This window comes from Zootoca vivipara, chromosome 1, assembly GCF_963506605.1.
Source record: "Zootoca vivipara chromosome 1, rZooViv1.1, whole genome shotgun sequence".
In the NCBI taxonomy this organism is placed as follows: Eukaryota; Metazoa; Chordata; class Lepidosauria; order Squamata; family Lacertidae; genus Zootoca; species Zootoca vivipara.
The window spans coordinates 116790023-116816530 of NC_083276.1; the positions used below are offsets into that span (position 1 = coordinate 116790023).

General features: G+C 43.7%; 2 protein-coding genes across 4 annotated transcripts in view; one reads left to right on the forward strand and one right to left on the reverse strand.

Annotated features, from left to right (window-relative positions):
- Positions 1–5303, forward strand: part of LOC118094658 (neurabin-1) — a 46816-nt gene extending 41513 nt beyond the window's left edge. For all 3 annotated transcript variants that reach the window (XM_035135230.2, XM_035135241.2, XM_060281091.1), the window contains one exon: positions 894–5303. In XM_035135230.2, coding sequence (XP_034991121.2) covers positions 894–1061 — 168 coding nt within the window. In that variant the 3' untranslated portion in view covers positions 1062–5303. The remainder of the gene's footprint in view (positions 1–893) is intronic.
- Positions 3174–25105, reverse strand: PDK1 (pyruvate dehydrogenase kinase 1). The gene is made up of 11 exons (XM_035135276.2): positions 24699–25105; positions 21228–21369; positions 20868–20939; positions 20144–20328; positions 19802–19897; positions 18538–18615; positions 14444–14520; positions 13013–13111; positions 11116–11226; positions 7722–7835; positions 3174–7617 (listed from the first exon to the last, which is right to left on the reverse strand). Exons 1-11 carry the CDS (start codon positions 24814–24816, stop codon positions 7477–7479), a joined length of 1233 nt encoding a protein of 410 aa, XP_034991167.1. The 5' UTR covers positions 24817–25105; the 3' UTR covers positions 3174–7476.
- Between the last annotated feature and the right edge of the window lie 1403 nt (positions 25106–26508).

Here is a 26508-nt window from a genome sequence, read left to right on the forward strand (position 1 = left end):
ACTACTAATAGCAATTTTCATGGATATTGAAGCATTCCCTTCATCTTTTGAAGTCCCGTGAATTGTCGTTGAACAGTCCAGTTCACACTAATCTTTACTCACATGATCATGGGTATACTAGGAAGACATTTTATTACTGTTTGTGAATATGAGGGAAATGTGTGGATCCGCCCCTTAAGGTTGGTTCTTCCAACTATGTATTTAGGAGTCAAGGAAATTTAAGTATTTCACATTAAGCTGTCCCAGGTTTGTACTACTTGCAAACCATTCTTGTCTGCGCGAAGATGCTTTTTCTTCTGACTACGATATCTCTCTTCAGCTTTAAATACAGTGGTACCTCGGTTTATGAACACAATTGGTTCCGGAAGTCTGTTCATAAACTGAAGCGTTCATAAACTGAAGCAAACTTTCCCATTGAAAGTAATGGAAAGTTGATTAATCCATTCCAGACGGGTCCGCGGAGTACTCAACCTGAAGCGTACTTAACCCGAAGCATGGGTGTAATTGGTTCCGGAAGTCTGTTCATAAACTGAAGCGAACTTTCCCATTGAAAGTAATGTAAAGTGAATTAATCCGTTCCAGATGGGTCCGCGGCGTTCGTAAACCGAAAATTCGTAAACCGAGGTGTTCATGAACCGAGGTTCCACTGTAATTTGTATTCCTTCCATAGATTTGCTGAATTTTGTAGTTTGCAAAAATATTTAGTTTGTATGTTGTTTTCGTTATAATGATAATTAATGGTTGTGAGTACGGCTGAAAATGGTTTGGGGTTTTTGTTTTTTTTAATAAAAAACAACAACCCAAAACTCATGCAACAATAAAGGGCATTGTTTATGGTGCAAATATTGCTACTTTGTAGAATATTTTAAAAAATGTGTTTTTTTATTTGAAAGACCCTGGGAGTATCCAGTCAAAATGATCGATCAACAATAAAGAAGAAAATTAAAGATATTAAGAAAGCACAAGAGAAGCTGGAGAAACAGAAAGAGAAGTTTCAAAAGAAAGAGAAAGAAGTCCGGAAAACTGGCAGAGTGGTAGCCACCGTAGAATCAAGCTGCTAAAATTCTTTAAGATATCCTATGCAACTACTTAATCTGGTGTAGTCACAAGGGCTAGTGGAACTATGCCAAGGTAATGTTTCAATCTATTTTTATCAGACTCCCTTCAGCTTGAAGAAGTGTCACAATTGTATATTACTGTATAATTATGAATGGGGGAGGTGGGAAATGATAGCTTTTACAATATAGGTTTTTTAATCTCCCATTTCTACAGTCCTTCCCTGTTTATATGATTCATAAAATGAAATATTTTCCATTTTTTATATTTAGATCATTAACTTGTACTAATGAACCGTAAATTAACTTTGCATTAAGTAATGTGTATATATGTATTACTTATTCTAGGTCCCTGAAGTGTCTATCAGAAGTATATACAGTTTTGATGAATAGGTTGTGAACATAAATTACAGTATAATGTTGGGTGGTATCTGGTATAGAGACAGTATCAGGTCATTATGTTCTGTTGAAGAGAAGTTTGTTGCCACTAGTGTTGTATAGAGGAAAAATTAAGTTTTAAAAATAATAGAAAATTAATTTAATCGTATTTTGACTTAATGATGTGTTTAAAATCCTGTATTTTCCAGAGTTCATTTTAAATTCAAAATGTATTGTAGTAATATAATTCATGACTTGCATCTTGGCTTTCTTATTTTCTAAAATAAGATAACACTAAGTTTCTAAGCTGAGTATGTTGAAGCAGGATTTCAAAGTTTATTGATCAATTTTATACACTTTTGTATGGACTATGGGGTTTTTATAATCCATGTAAGATCAAATTGTAATACATGCATTACACTTTCCTACTCAAGATACTGAGGACCAAAAATATATTTTTACTAAACTTTCAATGCTATTGGTCTTCCTAATACCAGAATGGGAATAGCCGGAGGAGGTATGAATTGAAGCACTGGGTTTCTGCAGTGTGTATAATTACACTGTAGACTACGAAATGTCTTCCTGTTCATGAGTTGCATTTGTTTTTCAGAATAGTGTCAAACACAATTGCCATGTGCTGTTGGGTAACACATAATCTGTTGTAGGAAAAAATACACTACATTGGAGTGGCACTTTTGAGAAATGGAATAAATTTCATTCAAAAAAGAACTTGTATTTTGAAATTCTTACTATTATGACTTACATGTGCATGAATTAGTAACATGCTGCCATCTAATGAAATGATTATTTTGTAAGAAAACATTGAAAACTGCCAATTGTAAATTAAGACTAAATGAAATGCACATTTTGAGCATTTTCAAAATAAAAGTTTTAAAATTTTAATGGCATAGTACTATTATCTTGGATTCAAGGAACCAAGAATAGGAGAAAATGTGTTTTGGTACTATTGCATGAATAAGAGACAGGGTTTTAGTCATCCAGGTTTGACTCAAGAGTAGACCTGCTGGAATTAATGAACCCAAGTTCATCATGTCTATTTCAGTGGGCTTACTTGGAGTATAACTAACATTGGATACAAGTGGGCTAGAATATTGAGAACTTGTGCAATGAAAAAAAGTCTCTAGATTTGGAGTCACTTTCCTCCCAGTGCTGTTTCCATCACATAACTCTGGAAGTGTATACAGTGGTGTACTTGATTCTGACCAAATTAATCCTCCTAGGAGGTTTTTGCTCTATGAGGCTTAGTTTGCTCAGAATTGAGTATACACTTCCAGAGTTAATTAAATACATTACTTCTGGTAAATGAGCTACCATAGCCACTAGAGAGCTGTGAAAATTTGTGTCTGGGCTCTTCTACCCATGTACTTATCTGAAACCAAAGGAGCACATTGGTTGCCAGATGTGAATCCCCCCCCCCAGTTTTCCTACCCCACTACTATGGAAGGTTACCTTTTCCAATTGTATGTAAGGAAGATAGTTGTCAAGGTGAGCCTGTCTGGCAGTCCATAGATGGAGCACACCTGAAGACTATCACAGCGGAGGACTTGTGGGCCACTAGATGTTATCAGACTCCCAACTCTCACCAGCCTCAGCAACCATAACCAATTAGATGACTGGAGTTACAGCCTTAACAAGGGGCAACCCAGTGTTTCCACACTGAAGTGATAATACAAGACAGACACCAGGAGTTATCGTGCAATTAATCAATGGAGTGCCAGATTTTTAAAAATGCTTAGGATTTATTATTATAAAAATCACAGCAAGCCTCTTTCTTGCAAGCCAAAATTTTCACAGTACAATGTTAAAATTCTGAATACAAAATGCCTGGCTGTTGCAATGTTATTCTTCCACCTGCAAGCAAAATTATTTCCAAATCTAGCTCTAGCAACAGAATACACACGGCAACAATTTTGTGTGAGTTTTATTGGCATGCGACTGCTGACGCGAGCACAGTTTTCAGCCCCAGAAGGGGGAGCGGAATGGGGCGAGCTTATGCACACTCCACTGAGACGCGAGATGACCCAGCACGCAACCCCTGTGCAAACAGGGAGTTGCCTGGAATATAAAGTAGCATTATAAATTATTTTTTTCTGAAATGCTTTATTCATATGAATCAAACCTTAAAATAGCAAATGAACTCATTGTGCCTATGACTGAACAGTGAGTTTGCTACCACAAACAGTTGTTTTGGTTAGTGGTAAACCTTCAGTAGACTTTGATTGTTGAACATACTAAAATAATCCTGATCCAGCTGGGACAATGAGCATGCGTATCCAGATGTGTACATGCAAATCCCCTGGCAGTCTGGAAGGCACACATGGAAGCAGGCTCAACAAGCATCCATAGTACAGCAATGCACATGCAGTTCCTCTGACTACTGGATCAGGACTGTAGCCCTGATTACAATTCATATTTTACATGAATAGAGGATACTAATTCCAGTATCTCATTCAGCCCCTCCACTGCCAGATGATCAAACCTTCATAAGTGGCAGGCAGGTGCAAACGTGAGTGTTGGTTTTTGATATTGCCAGACCTACTGTACTCTTTACTAGCTCACAGAGCAGAAATGTTTTACTTCCAAAGACTCTGATACCTTAAAGCAGTAGCATGATGTGTGTCTTAATTTGAAAACTTCCCTACTAAGCTGCTATTGGTTATAGCCAAGGGCAGTTTCATCCTGCACAGTACATTCTATCATCCAATTCACATAATGAATTTCCTAATAAGATGCCCCAAAGTGCAGATGGGTCTATTTTGCTGTTTCCCCACTATCACCAAAAATCTTAACACATCATTTGGCACTGCCATTACTCTGAAAAGGGTTTCATTCCTGAGTAAATATGTTTACAATCATCGCACTGTACTCTTAATCCGGCATCTCAGTTACTGCAAAGTGGCTAAACTGCATTCTTTGATTTCTGTGTGTGCATCTTAATGGAGGATCATGCCTGGGAGGCATTGCATGAACATTGCAATTGTGGAGGTGAATTAAATGTTAGCAGCAAAAATTATCAAGGAAGAGCTTAGGAACCAAAGGGAAGGTGAAGAGAGCATTATCTATTTTATGCCACATTTGCTGGATGTAAAGGAATTTAAATGCAACACCAAGTTAGGACCTGAGGTTGTGTGTACATGCAGCAAATAAGAGTTTGTGCCTGTTGAGTAAAAATGTACCATAGCTGCTTTAGATGTCTGGGTGTGTGAGCAACTGGCAATGCAAGACTATCTGGTTGGTTTATGGCTCCACCAGGTGGTCAAAGGCAGGATCAACATTTTGAGAAGTAGGCAATTCCCATAATCCAGTTCACTCCTGCTGTTGGCAAAAGCAGCAATGTCACTTTAAACTTCCACTGGCTTTTGTCCTCAGGTCAATGTTACTGTTTTTTCTCAGTCCTGCTCTCTATTGGACTTTAGTTTTTCAGTCCTCAACTCATCACTTTCTCTGCTTCCACCTTATTGTCACGACTCACTTATTTTTTATGCCCCATTCCCTTCTCTGCTTAATTTTTTAAAAAATACTTCTGTCTCTATCTTTCTCGTCCCTCCACCATTCCCTTGCGTGCTGACTGTTGAGAAAGGGAGCTGTGTGTGAAGTGGAACTGTTGAACGTGCTTTTATTAGCACCATCAGGGCTGTTATCTCAGGCACACATGTTGACCACAACCTGATTACAGCCAGACAGCAGAGCTGCTTATGGCTTCTAAAAGCGGTCCTTCTGCAGCCTCTGGTAGCTCCTTAGCCTTTCCCCTTTCTTTCTCTCTGTGATCTTTCTCCCAGTACCCTCATGAGATACTGTAAAATTGGTTCCTGTGCAGCGTTTGGTAGGAAAGTCTCTCTGCAGGTCCCTTTTTTGCTGGAGTGGGGGGTCCCAGCCTAGTTGGGGGTAACTTTTGGTACATCCCAACTATATAGCCTTGGGCTGTCAGTTGGGGGAAAAGTACCAATTGGTATGAAGGGTAGCTTTCATTAACACCACAAGGCTATTGGGACTGCACCCTACTTTTAATGACTGCAACTTTAATATTCACTCATTCCCATGCAGTAATCTGAACTTTATAGAGAGACAGACACACATGTGGGAGTTATGCCTAGCTGATCCTTGTTCTTCAGTTTCTTGTTCTTTACTTACATTTTAGGTTCGCTCCTGTGGCCAACTTCAGGCTTAGCAAGTCTGCAAACTAGATTGTGGGAGCTCTTTACTTCCCAAAATGTTTGTTCTACCTTCAACCACCAGTTGGAACTATAACCCAACTCAATAGGCCTTGCTTTAACCAACGGGAAACTACCCTTCAGATAGATACCAATTGTGCTTTCTATAACGTGTGCACAACTTACTAGATATCTCCTGTCTTGATTATTCCTTGCAATACTGGCATTATGTTCACGATGGCTGCAATCGTTCATCCGCTTCTTGTTGAGTTTGCAAGTTACCATGACAGCATTAGAGACTACCAAATACTCCAGAATTCAGCTGAATTCAGTGAAAAACTGCTTTCATTCTACTACTTGGCAGCTGGCCAGATGTTTATAGAAGATAGAGCATAAACAGGAAGTTAAATATGTATAGAATTATTTAATAGGCTAGAGCAGCAAGAAACATCAGCTCAGAACAGAAAGTATACCACATTTTAAAAAAGAACTAATATATTGTTATTGCTACAGTTTCTTTTCATTCTTAAGAAGCTGAACATATCCAAATATTTTAAGAGAAATACTATAAAAGTGCAAAGAAACATACCCATAGCAATTAGATGTCAAAAGTACTATGTGCATTATGTCCAAACTTTCTTAACAACCTGAGGCCTGTTTCATTTTTGCAAAAATCGGTGCAAGTATCAGTGGCATTAAATTAGGAGGCAGGCTGTGCTTTATTAACAACTTTCATTTACTGAAAAGCAAAATTAATCAACAGTTGAAGCACTTTCAAATACCACTGATTTCAACAGGAGAATTGAGGACTTGCTTAAGCCTCTCCAGCAATTCCATTTTGTCCAGATCATGTTCAGCGTTTTTGCATTAATTGCAACTGCTGATATAAAAGGGCTGGATCCAGAGATGTCTTGTGCATGTGGCAAGGCACTCCCACAAGTCAGCCCCACTGAATTCTCCGTAATTTCCTATCCCACTACAATCCCTGTACCCCATTACATGCCATTCCACAGTCCTTCAACCCTCAGAACCAACTCGGGTGGGGGGGTGGCAGGAAAATCTCACTACATGAGTGAAGTTCAACTCATCATTTTTGGGATTAATTAATTATGCCTGAATATTCTGAAGAGAGGCAAATATTCATTCTTGGAAATCCACCTAATGAATAACATATTTATGCCCTACCAGATTTGAGATTTTTATTCAGAATTCCTACAGAGGGTAAAAACACAAGGCACAAGCTAGCCAAATGTAAATGTTATCAAGTGCCACTGATTTTAGTGGGATATATTTATGTGCTAAACTTCCCAATTACATAATATTAATGAAACTCAAGCTGGATCATATATGAAATTCAATGCATGTGGTTTGTTAGAAGAACTATGGTGTCTAACATTAGAAGGTTCGAACTGTTTGATTCCAAGAAAGAAAAGCATGATCATCTTTTATCTACAGTAGTTATTTCTCACATTGTAATGCTGTGCTAGTGCAACTGATTCCCAGATAAGGTTTATAACATTGCAGTTCTTTCATTCAACTAAGTTTTCCATGGAAGTCTCATTAGAATGCTTGGCAAGTGAAATTGTACAATATTTGAACAAGCTGTGCACTGACCTTTTTATATAAAATCTAGAATCTGATAACACCAGATCTACCTGCTGAAGCAATTTAAGATGGAATGATTGAAATGAATTTAGCATACTCACTTTTTTAAACGAACGCTGCTCTAGAAAAGACATGGTTTTCTGACTCCTGTTTAGTGAAAATGCGTGCTCCCCCATACAAAATTATTAGAGCTGTACTGTAGTAAACCAGTCCTTAGAACTGTGTACTAAGGCTATCTTCTGCACACCACTTATTGTCCCATTCTGCTATACACTGCGGAATGTAGTCATGTCTTTTGGCTCACTACTTGGGACACACCAGTCATCTGCTTCATGGTTCGCTGTGTAATGTCTCCACGCTGATTTGTTATATACCGGCAGTCTTTCAACAGATTCTGTTGATAAAGCCTGCAGAGAGAAGGAAAGGGCAGTGTTCAATATAACTTAGCCATCATCAGATCCTGCCTTTTAAATGGAAAGACGTTTGTCAAAACAGGTGATAAATAACATGCCTTTATGAAGATAACAGCATCTGTACCATAACCCTCTAGCGAATAGAGCTTCAGATCTCCTTGGAAGTACTGAGCATAGAGACGGGATATAGGCAAGCCGTAACCAAATCCAGCCTAAACACACACACACAAACCAACAACAAGAGTTAGCTAAAACATGAAAAACAAAAATAGTAATCTTCTGATCATTCCACCAGCGCAAGCATTTTAGCTTGCCATCCAGATTGGCTCCCTTCCTTCCTTCTTCCCTGTGGTGTTCTGGGGCCTTCTTGACACCCACCCCCCCAGGCCAATTTTGGGGGGTGCGAGGGAAGGACAGTGAAAACCCCCATCGCGTCTTTGTGTGAACTTCTGCTAGTGGAACTTGTCTGTTGAATCCCGCCCAATATAATCAACATTTGCTAGAGGAAAAAAATTCTGTTGCTGGACACAAACATGAGAAAAAGGAAGTTACTTTTACAGTGAAAAGAAAATGAAGGCAAAACTGCAGGTAGGGGTTCTCTAATATTCTTCCTGATCCTTGCCAATGGCTTCCTATACAAATGAAACTGAAGCATGCAGTTATTTATTTTTATTGCATTTATAACTTGCCTTCCTTGAAAGGAGCTCAAGGTAGCATACATTTTTATTCCCCATTTAAATCTCACAACAAAGCTGTGAGAAAGACCAAGGTCACTCAGTAAGCTTCAACACTGGGGATTTGAACCTGAGTCTTCCAGGCCTTTGATGCAACACCCTTAACCACTAAGCCACACAGTTGGGCCTTCCTCTCCGGTTCATTCTTCTGTTCAATTGCCATTGCAAAAAAGCTGTCTTGCCCCAACTCCAGAGTAATGTTCATTTATCCCTATTGCATCTGCATGCAGTTTTCTCATCTGATAGGATTGCAAGGGCATCTGTACTGGATATCCAGTAATTTCACTGTGTGACCTGACTGGCATTATCAGATGTATAACCACTAGGCATAAGGAAAGACAAGTGTTAGATAATGTAGTAGAAGATACCACAGAAACTCAGATGAAGTGTAAGAACAAGCAGACACAGGACCTAGTGGTATATGAATTTATCTCACTGAACAATGTTCTTATTTGACTTGCTGTGGAGTATAAAAAACTGCCAAAGCTTAAAGCTTGGAAATTTTAATAGTTGGATTTTGAATTAACTGAAATTTCTTAAGTCTTCAAAAGCAGCCCCAAATGCAATAGCAATATATGGTTTTTATGATCATTTATCATGGGGGAAAGATATTCCGCAAGTCTTGTTTCCCAATTTTACACAGCTCAAATGCAGGGCTTTTTTCCAGCTGGCATTCACCAGAACTCAGTTCCAGAACCACTCAGGTGAGCACCATTGCCATTATACCGTGTTTCCCCCTTTTTAAGACACCGTCTTATAACTTTTTTCCTCAAAAAAACACAGGGTGTCTTATTTTCAGGGGATGTCTTATTGTTATTATGTTTTTATGTTATCTATGGTTCCGGGCGGTGGGGCGGCAGGCCTCCTCGGCCGGGCCATGAAGAGGCCAAGCCGCTGGCTAGGCGCTCCGCCCGGCGATGCCTTTGTCTCGGTTTTTTAATTCTTTCTTCTATTTCCCCCCTGCCAACCGCTCCAAGGTTCCTGCTACTTTATTTTTGGGGGGGGGGGTGTTTCGCATGAGGATGAGCAGGGCTGAGGGATCCCGCCCGGCCTTAGACAGGCCACCCGCGCGCCTTCAGAGCTTGGCCAGCTGAGCTTGGCGAGGCGGAAGGCCTCCGGGGAATGTGGGACCCGGGCAAGGCGGCACTGAGAGCCCCCACGGCCGCGCAGCCATCGCCCTTGTTGCTGTGTTCGTTTCAAGCCTCTCACTCAAAATGAGGCGCTCACTGCACTTGGAAGGAGCCGCGCGCCCACGGCTCATGCAGCAAGAGCCCTCCCGACTCCTTCCCAGGCGCCCCTTTCCCCTCCTCCTTGCCGATTCTGGGCGGCGGGCAGCAGGCAGGAAGAGGCCAGGTCGCTGGCTCGGCGCTCCGCCCGATCGGCGCTGCGGAGCGCTCCGCCCGATCGGGGCTGCGGAGTGCTCCGCCCGTTCGGGGCTGCGGAGCGCTCCGAGCGATCGGCGCTGCGGAGCGCTCCGAGCGATCGGCGCTGGTTCTGGGCGCCGGGGTGGCAGGCCTCCTCGCCGGGCGCTCTGGCGGCGCAGAAGGGGGCAGCAGCGCTCCCGCCGTGTGTCGCCCCGGTGGTGCGGAAGGGCCTGCGGGCCTCCTGTCACCACTCTGCCTTGGGCCATGCAGCCCATGACACTCCAGCGTCGCGGAAGGGGCCAGCAGCGCTCCCGCCGCCGTCCATCACTTCAGCGGTGCGGAAGCACCCGCGGGCCTCCCGCTGCAGCTCAGCCTTGGGCCATGCAGCCCACAGGGGCGAGCAGCGGCCTCGCCTCTGCCTGGCCCGGCAGCAGCAGCAGCAACAGCAGCGGGAGGACAAGGACGGCGCTGCTGCTGGGTCCCGCTGCCTCGAGGCAAGCGGCGCTGCTACGCGGAGGTATGGCTTATTTTCAGGGGGTGTTTAATCTGCACAAATGCTTTAAAAGCCTGCTATGGCTTACTTTCTGACTACGTATTAAAAAGGGGGAAACACGGTAAGAGAACAAGAGAGGCATTCATGGTGAGTTCTGGAACCTCTTTCTTTCTTTTTTAAATAGAAAAATAGCACTGCTCAAATGGATTATATGAACTGCTTATATGACCCTTTACTTGCCCAGATAAGCCACCAAAATAACATAGGCACCAGCTCACAGAATCTTCAGCCTTAAACTTATTAGCATTTAAAATAGAAAGCAGAGAGCAAAAATGGCAGTGAGGCCGTTCTAAGCCCATGAACTGGAGCAAGTTACATGCAACATTAACAGCAGAAAGCAGGTTTTTGCTGATGGAACAGTGCCTTGCTAGAGCCTGATTTTCTTCACTGAAGTTTTTTTTGCATTTGGAAGTTTGTTTATACATGGAACTCTGGATACTGGCTTTAGTTAATAATAGCATCATTCTGGCCCATATTTACCATAAGCAATGGATCTGTGTATGGGCAACCTACAGCCTAATTTCATGTGGCTCTTTGCCTATTTTTCAAAAGACCTCTCTGCAAATTTACATCTGGCAAGATTGACCTGTCCTTTCCTTGGTAGCCTGCTGGGTAGGCAAGAAATGGAGAATGGTGGGGAGAGAAGCAATAAAGAGAGCAAGAACCTCTGCATGTATCCACTACTGGCTTTTGCCCCCCCCCCCATTACCCCAAAGGAATGCTGCCCTGAAACAGAAAAGCCCCCCCCCCTTAATGTACAAGAAAATATTTTGTTAACCATGTCAACTAACTAATTTGCCAACTGGCAATGCAAGGTATCGCATAAAAACAGCTTACATACCAGAGGTGTTGCTCGCGATGTCTCAACACGGGGACGGGGTGCAGTTGAATACATGTAGTTAAACAGCCGATCTATTTTCCTCAAAGGAACACCACCGCCACGATCACACATCTAGAAGGTGGAGGGGGAGAAACTTGCACTGAGCTTCCATCTTTATAAGAATTCCCTTAAATGATATTTATTAAGAATGTGATTCATAAACAGCATGAATGATTAGGACTTGGGGGACGATTCATGCCACGCGCTCTAGATCTGGCTAAAAACAAACACTGGCATACCCAACCTTACATTAGAAATATACACCTTGTATATTTTATTATGTGTTTAATGTTTTTTATATTGTGCTTTTATCTGGGGAACCGCCCTGAGACCTGCGAGTATAGTGTGGTATACTAACTAACTGAATGAATGAATGGTGAATGTTGGCCTGCATGTACAAAATGTACTTCTTCAAAACGATTTATACACACTGTATTCTTCAGTTAGTTTGGATGTTGAAGACCAGGCATCCCCAAACTTCGGCCCTCCACTGGTCCTGTTAGCTAGGGATCATGGGAGTTGTAGGCCAAAACATCTGGAGGACTGCAGTTTGGGGATGCCTGTTCAAGACAGCTAACAGAATAATAATAGGCAGCTAATAGAAATACAAGGGACCCAGGTGGCACTGTGGTTAAACCACTGAGCCTAGGGCTTGCTGATCAGAAGGTTGGCGGTTCGAATCCCTGTGACGGGGTGAGCTCCCGTTGCTTGGTCCCAGCTCCTGCCAACCTAGCAGTTCGAAAGCACGTCAAAATGCAAGTAGATAAATAGGAACCGCTACAGCGGGAAGGTAAACGGCATTTCCATGTGCTGCTCTGGTTTGCCAGAAGCGGCTTTGTCATGCTGGCCACATGACCTGGAAGCTATACGCCGGCTCCCTCGGCCAATAATGCGAGATGAGTGCGCAACCCCAGAGTCGGTCACGACTGGACCTAATGGTCAGGTGTCCCTTTACCTTTACCTTAATAGAAATACAATAATGCAAATCATACAAAACCAAAGATTTATTTTTTAATGCCAAGTAAGTAAAAAGAGCAGAAAAACATTTCATTAGCAACCCCAATCTATAAAAGATATAATCCCCACAAGGTCTCTTTAAAGCCAGGCGTAGACCACAAGCTGGGAATCCAGCAGAGAGTGTCATAGTTGGGATGTTCCACAGCTGAGGAGGCAGCAATCGAGAGTCTGCTCATATACCCATCCACTGAACCTCAGATGACACAGGGACATAGTGCAGGGTCTCCAATGTGGAATAGGGTATTGAGAAGCTACATATGGGAGGAGGTGATCAAGAAATCCTAGGCCCTGACTATCGCTGCAGATGAAACAATATTGTAGCAATACATTCTACCTGTCTGCCTCGGGTTAAAATCCTGGCAGCCTTTTGGGTCAAATTTCAGAACAGTCTTCAACGGCAGATAGTCCACTCTTGATATTACTATGACTGTGACCAGGACTGTTCAGTTCAAGAGGGGGCTGTAGCTGGCGAAAAGCACGACCACAGCTGCCACTCAAAACATCCAAGAATAACGATAGATACAGGAGCATCTCCCAGCTTCTCATCTGAATGTTAATGGGGAGCACAGCCATGTCCAAAATAGGTTGAACTCCTCATCCTGGATCAGAAGAGCCCTGAATTGGCAAAATAACTCTAGCAGTCCTGTTTGAATCATATGCGCCTTCTATGTGCTATTTTATGATGCACATTATTTTGACCAGATAATTCATTAGTCAATAAACACCTAAAATGCCCGTGGCAGGTAAATGCACATCAAGGTGAAAATTTCTGGAAAACCAGCGCTTTAACCGTTTGCCAGGACTACAAAGTGGGAAATGAGAGAGTAAACAAAGCCATTACCTTCACAGTTAAATCCTCATTGCCTAATGTGACGTGGACATGAATTGGAGGGTAAATGTCTCGATCCGCATGATGTTCCATTGTAGCTCTCATTGCATTCTAAGATTTCAAAACATGGAAGTAATGGCCAAATTACACATCTACATATCATAACAAAACAGTTCCATTTAGCTGCCATCACATAATGATTCAAAAGATTTTTAGAAGAAACTTGTTCTAGACTACATTATAAAGTTGCTTCCTGCTTGTTTTATGAAGCTACTCAACCTACTTGACTAGTATTTGGTTATTTCTGTCTTTCAAGATTGAAAGTTATTTTATGGATGAAGTGCTAGAACGGGAACAGTAGTCTGAATTCTGTTCCCTGCCGTTTTAGAATTTAAATATGGGCAACAACATATATTTTGTATTTTAGATATGAAATCGAGTCCCTTTACTTGCAGAGCAATCCATGGAAACAAAATCTGGAGGACAACTCTCTCATTCTCACATGCGACCCTGTGCACATAACAGGATCCCCTAGGGGTGGAGAATCTCCTGGTATTAAAAGGCAGCCATGACCACAGCTGTCACCTAAACATAGAGGAGCAATGCCAGTTCAGGCATGGGGACAGTCCCCTTCTGACTGCCTGGCCAATGGTCAGATATGACAGGGTTGCAATATGTCTGGGATTTCCTGGAAATATCCGGAATAATGCGTGTGGGTGGGAATCGATGAAATGTCTGGGAAATTCCAGGTGTATGGCAGCCCATGTTATTGCAGCTGCCTTTCCTGATTTTCCACAACAATAGCTGAGAAACGGCAATTTTTGCAATTATGCAACTTTGGGCAAAACTAAAAAAGCTCAACCATTTTGCCTACCCCCCTCAAGAGGCTCAACAACTGTCCAGATTTTCACTGCTTGTAATATGGCACCCCTGGATATGATAAGAGTTGTAATCCAACAACATCTGCAGGCCCACATTTGTGTCCTAAGGCCAACTCCAGGCCTGGTGACCCAGTATGACCTGAAGCCCTACTGTGCCTCACAAATCAGCCTGCCCTCCTCTGGGCTCCTTGGTGCACTGGCTACTTCCCTATGAGATTATGTTCACCCGAGTCTTTTGAAGGGAATGAAAATAAAACATCTAGCTGAGATGTGGGACGTTATCAGATATGGCTAGGAGAATAGCATTTGCATGAGGGCGAGATAAGGGTGGTGTGGGCACAGCAGAATGGCTACGGAGATCTCCTTCAAGACACTAGATTGTGTGTAAGCCTCACATTATTTTCAAAGCGCTTGTCTTTAAAAGTGATTTCCCCGCCCCCTTACTCTTTTTTCCCAGCATATCCAGTGTCAGGAATTGCCGTGTTTGTCTTGTTTCTTGACAGTTTGACAACAGAAAACAGAGAAAGAGGATCCACAACGTATCAGTGTGTTTTGTACAAACCTTGAAAAGTTCAAAAACCATGTAGTAGAGATGCGACGGCACATACACCACCTGCATGGGCTGCCCTGGTGATTTTACTGTAAAAAGAGGGGAACAAAAAACAACAACCGAGTGCTGAACTATCAGTTTTGGCAAGGCCTGACTGAGCAGACTAAACCGCGTGGCCCTCTTAGAAGTTTACAATGGCTCAGATTCAAAAAAGCTTATTTAGGCATGCCCAACAGCACTTGTATATCCATCCAGTGCGATTTTTGGATTCCCACCCCTTGTTGAACACAAGCCACTTCTCTGCCCAAAAAACAGTATTAAAAATTTATTCTGAAACTTCAAAACTAATATGTTGGAACTAAGCACATGCTTATTTGGATCCAGGTACATAGTATTTCTTTTTCCATCTGTCTAAAACAGTGATGTCCAACCGGTCGGCCGCGATCGACAGGTAGATCTCCAGATGATCGTGGTCGATCACTGGATCCTTATCGATCGCGGGATTAAAAGCAATGTATAATGAATGTTTCCCCTCCCTGCCCTGTCCCTACGTAGCGTCAATAGGGCTGTATTTTATAGTCCGCTGCCGACGTTATTTGGCTTTATTGTTCTGTGCGGTTGTTAGTGTTAATGGTTAGTCTTTCCCCTCTACAAAAGCTCAACAACTTTGGCCTCTCCTCCCTAAAAGAGGCTCAGGAACTCTGGCAATCCTCCCCTTCCACCCACCCACCCCATGCACTCTCCTCCTCCAATGACAATGGGTAGATCACTGCCAGTTTTTTTATATACTGGGAGTAGATCACAATCTCTTGGGAGTTGGATGTGCCTGGTCTAAACGATGCCCAACGATGTCCCCAATCTGAGAAGGTATATCGGAGGTATACCATTAAGTGCTTTCTCTGTGATTTGTGTGTCACAGGCCTTGCACACATAAAGACACATCCTTCTTGCAATAGTAACGACTGAATCATAGAATCATAGAGTTGGAAGAGACCACAAGGGCCATCCAGTCCAACCCCCTGCCAAGCAGGAAACACCATCAAAGCATTCTTGACATATGCCTGTCAAGCCTCTGCTTAAAGACCTCCAAAGAAGGAGACTCCACCACACTCCTTGGTAGCAAATTCCACTGCCGAACAGCTCTTACTGTCAGGGAGTTCTTTCTAATGTTTAGGTGGAATCTTCTTTCTTGTAGTTTGAATCCATTGCTCCATGTCCGCTTGTCTGGAGCAGCAGAAAACAACCTTTCTCCCTCCTCTATATGACATCCTTTTATATATTTGAACATGCCTATCATATCACCCCTTAACCTTCTCTTCTCCGGGCTAAACATACCCAGGTCCCTAAGCCATTCCTCATAATGCATCATTTCCAGGCCATTGACCATTTTGGTTGCCCTCTTCTGGACACGTTCCAGCTTGTCAGTATCCTTCTTGAACTGTGGTGCCCAGAACTAGACACAGTACTCCAGGTGAGGTCTGACCAGAGCAGAATACAGTGGTACTATTACTTCCCTTGATCTAGATGCTATACTCCTATTGATGCAGCCCAGAATTGCATTGGCTCTTTTTAGCTGCTGCATCACACTGTTGACTCATGTCAAGTTTGTGGTCTACCAAGACTCCTAGATCCTTTTCACATGTACTGCTCTCAAGCCAGGTGTCTCCCATCCTATATTTGTGCCTTTCATTTTTTTTTTGCCCAAGTGTAGTACTTTACATTTCTCCTGGTTAAAATTCATCTTGTTTGCTTTGGCCCAGTTGTCTAATCTGTTAAGGCCATTTTGAAGTGTGATCCTGTCCTCTGGGGTATTAGCCACCCCTCCCAATTTGCTGTCATCTGCAAACTTGCTCAGGATGCCCTCAAGCCCATCATCCAAGTCATTGATAAAGATGTTGAATAAGACTGGGCCCAAGACAGAACCCTGTGGCACCCCACTAGTCACTACTCTCCAGGATGAACAACTGAAGGTTGTTGCAGCTCTTTGCCTTTTCAGTAAAAGGTCGCAGTAAAAGGTGTGTATATATGTCTGATTTACTCTCTGCCCAGTGAAATAAAATCCTGATCTAGCAGTATTACAGGGCTGCATTACTCATGCTGAAATTGTTGTTGAAATTGTTGTTTAAAGATACAACTTGAAATGTAAACTACATCTATTCATTTCATTGAAACTTTGTTTTTTGTTTTGTTTTGTTTAAAATAAAATAAAAAAACCTGTTGAAACAAATAAGCATAGGATATGGGTTGGGGAGGACTCTAATAATAATCAAGAATGTCTTTCAATTAGACACTGGCACAACTACATTCTATACAGCAGGGAACAGGTTGCCTATAGTGATTAATTGTAGTGCTATTTGTTAACAAGACCAGAGTGAGGACAGCTTGCTTCCTAGTCCTGCAGTGGTCAGAGGGAGCAGACCAAACAACAAAGCAAAAAATTTCCTACTGGCTACCTGTCAACCTAGCAGTTCAAAAGCACGTTGAAGTGCGAGTAGATAAATAGGTACCACTCCGGTGGGAAGGTAAACAGTGTTTCCATGTGCTGCTCTGGTTTGCCAGAAGCAGCTTATGCTGGCCGCATGACCCAGAAGCTGTCTACGGACAAACGCCAGAGTCGTCCGTGACTGGACCTACCCTGTTTCTCATATTTTAAGACATACCCATAAAATAAGCCATAGCAGGATTTTTAAGCATTCAAGGAATATAAGCCATACCCCGAAAATAAGACATAGTGATAGGCGCAGCAGCAATGCCGGCCGCGGCAGGAGGAGGAGGAAAAAAATAAGACATCCCTTGAAAATAAGCCATAGTGTGTTTTTTTGAGGAAAAAATAAATATATGAGAAACACGGTAATGGTCAGGGGTACCTTTACCTTTACCTGCTATAACCGTAGGGCTTTCCAAAAGGGCAACAGGGGTCAGTGGCAAAGTGGCCACTGCTAAATGAATATACTGTCACCCTGGGACTCTTGCGACCCAGGTTCAAATCCTCATTCATCTAATAGGCAACCTTGGCTCTCCAGATGTTTTGGAACTACAACTCCCATGATACCTAGCTAACAGGGCCAGGGGTCAAGGATCATGGGAGTTGTAGTTCCAAAACATCTGGAGAGCCAAGATTGCCTATGCCTGATCTAATACATGGGTAGGCAAACTAAGGCACAGGGGCCGGATATGGCCCAATCGCCTTCTAAATCCGGCCCACGGACGGTCCGGGAATCAGCGTGTTTTTACATGAGTAGAATGTGCCCTTTTATTTAAAATGCATCTCTGGGTTATTTGTTCTTTCATTCTCCCCCCCCCCAAAAAAATATAGTCTGGCCTCCCACAAGGTCTGAGGGACGGTGGACCAGCCCCCCTGCTGAAAAAGTTTGCTGACCCCTGGTAGCTTGACACCGAAAGCTACTTCACAAGCTCACACTATGAACTTTTCACAGTGAACCCTGCAACATGCAGCACATTTCTTTCACTGTGAAAACACGATGCAGAGACATAGCTGCCAAGTTATCCCTTTTTTAAAGGGATTTTCCCTTATGCTGAATAGGCTTCCTCGCGAGAAAAGGGAAAACTTGGCAGCTATGTGCAGAGAGCTGCATCTGCCCAAGGTTCGCCATTGCCAGACTCAATAGAGGACAGGACTTCTGTGCCTTTAATTCCCCTGCTCTCTTTTGAGCCTGGAAACCTTAAAGAGAAACCAGCAGACCCTTTGTTTAATTTCCAAGCAAAGGGTCTGCTGGTTTCTCTTTAAGGTTTCCAGACTCAAAAGAGAGCAGGGCAATTAAAGGCACAGAAGTCCTGTCCTCTATTGAGTCTGGCAACCCTATGCGCCATAGCATATTTCTATATTGAATTCGGCATATAGAGACACATCATGTTTAAGGCTGTGCCCGGGATACCTGATTAACATTCTATGCACCAGAGGCAGCACCTGCTCGCACTGCACACTGAGCAAGACAGTCATCACACACGTGATGCCCAACCAATAGGAAGATGAGCACTACTATTGCAGTCTAAGAAGGGAGACCTGTACAAAAAGTGGCAGTGCATAAATCCTTGCCAAGGACTTGTGACTTCTTTTAATAATCCACTCTACTTCCTGTTCTTACCATTTCTCTCCTCGAGTACAAGTTCTGGAGAATTCATGTAATACAGGTCACAAAGTGTCTTTGCATTTTCATAGCCGTCTGCAAAAAAATTAAACCACAACAATTTTGTTTAAAGGTTTACACTTCGCAGCTCTGCACAATATCCTGGCGGCAGTTTTTAAAAAATGTCAGGAAACAGATTCATGACAGCCCAGTTCTTAACTGTTCAGGAATGAAATGCCGATCATGAATATTTCTGGCCACAACAACTCAAGTTACTAACTCAAGCCTTGATTCGGTGCAAAGTACAGAAAAAGTGTATGGTAATGCAGATTTTAATTTCCAGGGCTTTCTTTTCTTTCCTTTTTAAGAAAGAGGGGGGGAGCCAAATATATTGTCCCTGAGGTTGAATGTGTTTAAAAGTGTGTGAGCAATGTTTGGTAAAATCTCAGAAGCCAGAGCGGATTAAAAATTTCCAGTAGCCCTTCATAGCCCCCACCCCCACCCCTGACTAGCCAAATACAGGCTATAAAAAGCATAGGGAAGTAACCGTGATCCTATGCACATTTACTCTGTTGTCAGTCCTGTTTAGATCCAAGGTGTTTACTCTCCAGCCAAGTAAGTGAAGTCACACACACTCTCTAGTTTAGGACTAAATTACAAAAATTGTCTACAATTCCTATAATTCAGGTTTACTTTATGTATAATTTGGGTCAACTTGTTGATAATTTCCCCCCCCTTTTTTGGCAAAGTATCCATAGCTGCCAAGTTTTCCCTTTTCTCACGAGGAAGCCTATTCAGCATAAGGGAATTTCCCTTAAAAAAAGGGATAACTTGGCAGCTATGAAAGTATCACACAGTCTTGATTATAACCACCAGCATAACTGACACCACGAAGAAGAAGAAGAAGAGGAGGAGGAGGAGGAGGAGGAGGAGGAGGAGGAGGAGGAGGAGTTTGGATTCGATATCCCACTTTTTCACTATCCTAAGGAGTCTCAAAGTGGCTAACCATCTCCTTTCCCTTCCTCCCCCACAACAAACACTCTGTAAGGTGAGTGAGGCTGAGAGACTTCAGAGAAGTGTGACTAGCCCAAGGTCGCCCAGCAGATGCATGTGGAGGAGCAGAGACGCGAAACCGGTTCACCAGATTACAGAATCCACCGCTCTTAACCACTACACCACACTGGCACACGAACGATGTTAAACACAGTCAACAGCCCGTTTAGACTGCCACCAATTATTTGCTATTACATCTGTTTTCCTTGATAAGTCTACCTGATGTTACCTTTTACGACTTCAACCACACTGCACTTAGGATCAATGCTTCCAATGTGTTTGGGATGAGCCGGGTTGACCTTCACTTTCCCCCCGAACAACATAGCTGCCAAACGGAGGAAGATAACAAACGTGCATCACAAGTGAATTCACAATTTATAGGATGCAAGAGCAGCAGTTTTTACATCCGGGGAACAAACAATTAATATACTGTTTTAAGAACAAAACTGGCAAGCGTTTACAGACAAGGAAAATGCTGAAAACATGGTGCCCCGTATACAAGCTCCTGGCTTTTGAAAGAAAATCACTCTCAGTTGCTCTGCACATCTCCGCGATTAACAGAAGTACTTACTGTGCTGATTAAGAAGCATTCTGATTGAAATCCGGCTCATGAAGAAACGGTCTAAAAAATACTGCACATTCTGACTGGTCACTGGATCAACACCATAGTTGTCCTTATACTCTATGATGCCCTGAGCCATGGTAGGAATGACATCGTTGTGACGATTCCGGATTGTTATCACAGTATCTGTAAAACTGGAACCAAGTGCACTCTCTGTGAAATGGGTCTAAGACACATTGAAAGCACTAGGTGGCTAAACTATGGTCTTCCATAAATTGCTGTACTACAGCTCCCACTGACCGTGCTGACTGTAGGCTGACTCAGCAAGTGCTGAAGAGCCAAAATTCCCCCACCACTGCTCAAGAGTCACACCTTCCACTTCAGTGCAAAATAATAATAATAAATGGTCTTTTTTTTAAAAAAAAAAAAAGCATCATGCTATTCAACAAATCATCCAGGAAGCGAAAACTGACCAAGAATTTGAAATTTCAAATCTCTGTTAGCATAGCCTGATCATTTTCAGAGCAAGGTCCATCAACCTTTGTTATTTTAAACGCTTAAGAAAGATGTGTCTACCTCTGACTTTTCTTCATTCAGAATACTCTGAAGACCTCATCTGTTCAATGGCATAAAAAGATGACACTCATCTTCTCAAAGCAGAATAACATCTGCACACAAAGAGTTTAGAGAATCTGTTGCCACAATATACTCAGATGCATTAAAATACACTTACCAAGAAATAGCTTCTGCATCTTCAGCACTTTTGTCTTTAAAATCAAGGATCTCCTGAAGGCTCTGGACGTACCTATAAACACAATTTCCGCACGGTTGGCCTTTGTCATATATATAGTCTAGCTGAAATTATTAGCCATTTCCTGCTAACATTTTCTAACCAAGTCGAGATCATTAACTCAGCAAAATAATATTGGAGAGGGTTAAAGGGTTGCTTTCAGCTTCCAAATCTTTCCTCACAAGTGAGAAGAAAACAAGCAGCAAAGGTATGTAAAAAAATAATGTTTTCTAGCATCACTTGCTGTGTCTATTAAATATCCAAGTTCAGTTTTGCTTTTTGTTTTTAAAAACTGATTCTTACCAACTCTGGACAAGCTGAACGGAAGGTGTTTTGAGAAGGTTGTCTGGAAGCAGGCTTATTTCTTTCATTATGTTTGCCAATCTTACTGGCAACTCCTGTCGCAGAAACATAAATGAAGTTTTCTCACACGCATTGTCAGATCCTAAAGGGGGGGAAATATAGGAATCAAACAATATATGCAGAACCATGGGATGTTATTTTATAAAGGGAACAATGAACCCAACTATGGAAATGTGCAAATTCACGAGGAAGAAGGAAACATGGGGACAGAATTTGTAGTTATTCTCCAACAAAAACACACACACAAAAATATATATGGAACATTTAAATAATAAATGAGGAACTCTTTTCCTGTGAAGGAGGGCTACATAATGATTCTTATTCTGACAATTAATTTATTAAAAAGGTAAAGGGACCCCTGACCATTAGGTCCAGTCGTGACCGACTCTGGGGTTGCGCGCTCATCTCGCATTATTGGCCGAGGGAGCCGGCATACAGCTTCCAGGTCATGTGGCCAGCATGACAAAGCTGCTTCTGGAGAACCAGAGCAGCACATGGAAACACCGTTTACCTTCCCGCTGTAGCGGTTCCTATTTATCTACTTGCACTTTGACGTGCTTTCGAACTGCTAGGTTGGCAGGAGCTGGGACCAAGCAACGGGAGCTCACCCCGTCACAGGGATTCGAACCGCCGACCTTCTGATCAGCACTTAAACCACTGCCTCAACGTGATTTACATGCCAGATAATTAAAAGCACAAAAACAGCAAATGCATACAAAACAAGACTGAAGCCTGAACATTTGGTAGTAAAAAACTATTTAACCAGCTGGGAAAGCCAGTTGGGACATAATTCAACAGGAATGCTATTCCACAGGTCAGGGACAGTCACATGAAAAGGCCTGCTCTGTGGAATACACAGCTGTTCGTTACAGGGATCGAACCTGCAACCTTGGTGTTATCAGCATCATGCTCTAACCAACTGAGCTATCCAGGAGTCCATTGCAGTAATCCAACTCTGAAGTTACCAGTGCATGGGCAACCATGGTCAAGCTATCTCAATCCCGGAACGGTTGTAACTTCCTTACCACCCAAAGTTGGTAAAAGACACTTCCAGTCACCCCTACATCAACTTCAGGGTAATCTGTTTTGGATCACAACCTGGCAGTGGGCAGACCTCCCTTTTTCTTTCTCTCTTCCTCCAGTGGACTGCAAGGGGAGGGTTAAATAGCTCTTGCTAGAGATATGAACCTTCACCTTCCTTCCGTTACTACATCCATTTGAGCTGTTCCCCCATTTTCCCCTCTTCCTACCCTACTCCCATCCTTTCGGACTGATCTGTCACCGGCCACAATGAAATTAGGTTGAGCATTAAATTAGTAACATTAGTTTCTATCAAAAGGGATTTGGACAATAAGCGATCACGTAGCTTTGCTCAAGTTTAGCAGAAATCCTTGTGTACTCTATGATCAATACAGCAGAAGCCACTGACACTGCAATATGTTTTTCTTGTGTTAACATTGTTGAAATGCTAACAACACACAACTGCTATAAAAAAACAACAACAACCACCCTACACTCCTGAAGAGCGGCAAAATGATTTTTTCATTTCCTAGCAATAATAGCTAATGCTCAATTTAGAGCTCGTTCACCACACTTGCCTGATACATGTCAATATTTGGAGATACAGTACGCATTTTCCTTCACATTTTTTATGCTATTGAGCACTGTAAACACCAAACATGGAGGTGTACTTAGGAAAAGCGAAATTATCGCATAAAATCCAAATTAGTCCTCATAAAGTTTCTGCTATCAGGTACTGTACACTGTTCGAATACAGCATATCAGCTGCCATGTCACAAATGGCAATGTTAAAACAGTTCTGCAATTAGATACACAGAGGCAAATGGCAGCCTACAAACCAGATTAGATTTGAACAATATTGCTGAAATGCTTAAAAAATATTATATAAACCTGGCGCTTGCAGATTGATATTGTAGGACATTAAAGGTAAAGGTAAAGGGGCCCCTGACCATCAGGTCCAGTCGTGTCCGACTCTGGGGTTGCGGCGCTCATCTCGCTCTATAGGCCAAGGGAGCCGGCGTTTGTCCGCAGACAGCTTCCGGGTCATGTGGCCAGCATGACAAAGCTGCTTCTGGCAAACCAGAGCAGCGCACAGAAACGCCGTTTACCTTCCCGCCGGAGCGGTCCCTATTCATCTACTTGCACTTTGATGTGCTTTCGAACTGCTGGGTAGGCAGGAGCTGGGACCGAGCAACAGGAGCTCACCCCGTTGCAGGGATTCGAACCGCCGACCTTCTGATCAGCAAGCCCTAGACTCTGTGGTTTAACCCACAGTGCCACCTGGGTCCCTGTAGGACATTAGTGCTTCTCAAATAGATAAAGGTGTAGAGTTTAGCTGATGCAATACAGACATGTATAAAATGTTCAGCAGGGTCACTTGCAATAAATAAGGTAAAGTAGCCATTACACACACACATGTCCATTTCATATATGGTCCACTTTGGAATCCTGGCTTTAGAAGAGGACTACGCATACTATGATTGGGAAGTGCAGGCCTCAGCAATAATGACAACCAGGACAGAAAACTGTCCCAGGATAAAAAGGGACACTTGCTAAGACACATCTGAGCAGAGATAAAAGGGGCTACATCCAATAAAGCGGAATTCTTTGCACGCCATAATCACACCTCTCTGCTCAGACTCCAGAAGAGGCATTGAAAGAATCCCTTTCTCGCCTGTTTAAGTGGCTGCGTGGCAATTTCCCTTTGCTGGAAACAGCCGCTTTGCACACTAGCAAGAGGATTTGGGCGCGTGTTAATGAAAGCTCTTAATTAAAACTTGCACCGCCAACCACAAGCGTGTTTACTCAGCCTCAGGAATGCAATGTGTTGTTGTTGTTGTTGTTGCTGCTGCTGCTGCAATAAAAGCGCGAGCCTATTTGCAAAGCTAAGCGGGGTCAACTTGGATGGGAAGGCCCCGCGTGTTGACATTCCTGCACTGCAAGGGGTTGGGCTAGATGAGCCTGGGGGTCCCCCTTCCAGCTCTACGACTGCCGCCGCAGCATTAGATCTGAACTCTCAGGCAACTCCGGAAGCAGCAGCCTGGTCGGATTTGTTTTGCTCGAAGCGACAACGCGAGGCCTTCTCCTCCTCCTGACCTGCAAACCCAGAACCCGAACGGGAGCGGAGGGAGGCGGCACAGAGGACGCCCGTTCCCATTGGCTGCGCGTCCCGGACCCGCACCCAGGCGCCTGCCATGGACGAGGGAGGGTCGCCGAGGGGAGGCCTAGCGCCCTCCGACCTCCAAGTAGGGTCTGCAAGGGACTGTGTCCCCGCCCCCACCCCACGGGGAGAAGAAAATGGTGGGCTGTTGGGAGGAAGGAAGGAAGGGCGCAAGCAAACGAAGGGGGCGCCGCGCTTTCTTTCCCACCGGGCTGGCGGCGCTCACTCACCGAAGTCGAGGAACTGCTTCATGGAGAGGGGAGACGGGGAGAAGCGGCAGTAGAAGTCCACCTGCTGAGGGATAGTGGCCGGGGAGACGCTCCTCAGCAGCGCCCGGAGGAGCCTCATGGCGACCCCTTTGCGCGTGAGAGTGAGCGAGGCGGCAGCCGGCGCGCAACGCGCACCAGGGCGCACGGGAAGCTGCGGCGCGGCGCGCTCCTCCGCTCTCGTTTTGGGTCCCCCTTCAGGTCGTCCCCGCCGCCATTTCCAGGCAGCTGCAAGCCGAAAAGCCTGTGGCTTTCCCAGGCAGGTTCTCTGCTCTGTGCGGAGATAGAAGGGAAGAGGTCGGCGGCGGCGGCGACGCCAGGCAAGGACAAGGGGCCGGGCGACAAGAGCGGCACGAGCGCCTCCTCCTCCTCTCGGCGCCCAGCCAAGGAGGGGGGAGAGGCGGGCCGAGGCGACGCCAAGGTGCGGCGGGTGGGTCCGGAAGAGGCGCTCCAACCTGAGGGAATCCGGTGTTTGCGGTCCGAGCCGCCTTTTCTCCTCAAAGATTTGGCTACCTGCACCCGCTTCTTTGGCTGCGTTTCGGTGCTGCTCGTTGCGTGCGTGACTTGTGTCTCTTTTAGCAGCTGGTATTCCACAAGATTAATAATAATAATAATTCTTATTGGACCCCACCCCGCCCGTCAGACTGGGTTGCCCCAGACTCCCTGGCCCAGCCACTCAGGGATGCGACTCTGGCAGGGAGAATTGGGTTAGCCTTAACGCACCTCGCAACATAGCTGCCAAGTTTTTACCTTTTCTCGCGAGGAAGCCTATTCAGCATAAGGGAAAATCCCTTTTAAAAAGGGATAACTTGGCAGCTATGTCTCGCAAAGGACCTCAGAAGAAGTAGGATGTGCTCCCAAGTAAGGCCAACTCTACAATTCTATTATTCTTTTCTTTTTAATTATTGAAAAATTAAAAAGTACAACACTGCAAATGCAGAGAATAAAATAAGACACACACAAATGAAGCAAAAACAAATAAAACCCATGTGGGAAACATAACGGGGGGGGGGGAAAGGTACTGTACTATCAGTTTTTATAAATACCATATTCAATGGTATTTACAATAACAACCCCCCCCCTCCCTTTGCAATGTACACAATACAATTCTATAATTCTTAAGTGCACAGGAGTACAGTCTTGAGTGACTTTGGCTGCAGTCCTGAACACCTGGGAACAAACCCCAGTGATCAATATACAGTGGTGTAGTAGGTCTTCCAAATATACATGCATAGGATTATGTTACGCATAGCAAGGGGAGAACAGGAATTCCACCCTGCCCCCTTTTTCTGTTTGCTAAAAATCATAAGGTTTGTCTCACCATTGCATTTTTTAAAAAGAAAGCTTAAACTTTTCCATTTGTTGTTGGCCTGCAGCTATTTAAACGTGTCGTCATGGGGGGTGGATAGCATCATAAATAGACTCACACACCCAGTTCCCACATGAAAACTGCTTTTTGCTGCTGCTCTGGGAGGTTCTGCTCAAGGCGGACATACATTTACAGAGTAAGGCCCAGTGAATTCATTGGGACTGCTGCATAAACATGCTTACGATCATGATTAAAAAGAGAACTTGGTGAGGACTGTTCGGAGTAGGGTGACCAGATGCAAAACAGAACAGTGCTAATGAATTGTTATCAGTTACATAAAAGGCATTGCAAAAGAAATAGAAGATACTGCCCTTTTTACACTAACTATTACAGTTGCGGGAAGCTTGTCTTTTGGACTTGGCTACGCTAAGTAGAGCAATCTGTCCAGGCAGACAGGATTGGAAT

What these genes read in the sequence shown, in the direction of transcription:
- PDK1 (XM_035135276.2), bottom strand. Translation starts at nt 24,816, where the DNA reads ATGAGGCTCCTCCGGGCGCTGCTGAGGAGCGTCTCCCCGGCCACTATC. An exon ending in ATGAGGATTTAACTGTGAAG is followed by an intron (nt 11,227 to 13,012) that starts GTAATGGCTTTG and finishes TCCACCTTCTAG; the next exon opens with ATGTGTGATCGTGGCGGTGG. An exon ending in CATCGCGAGCAACACCTCTG is followed by an intron (nt 7,836 to 11,115) that starts GTATGTAAGCTG and finishes GTGTGTGTTTAG; the next exon opens with GCTGGATTTGGTTACGGCTT.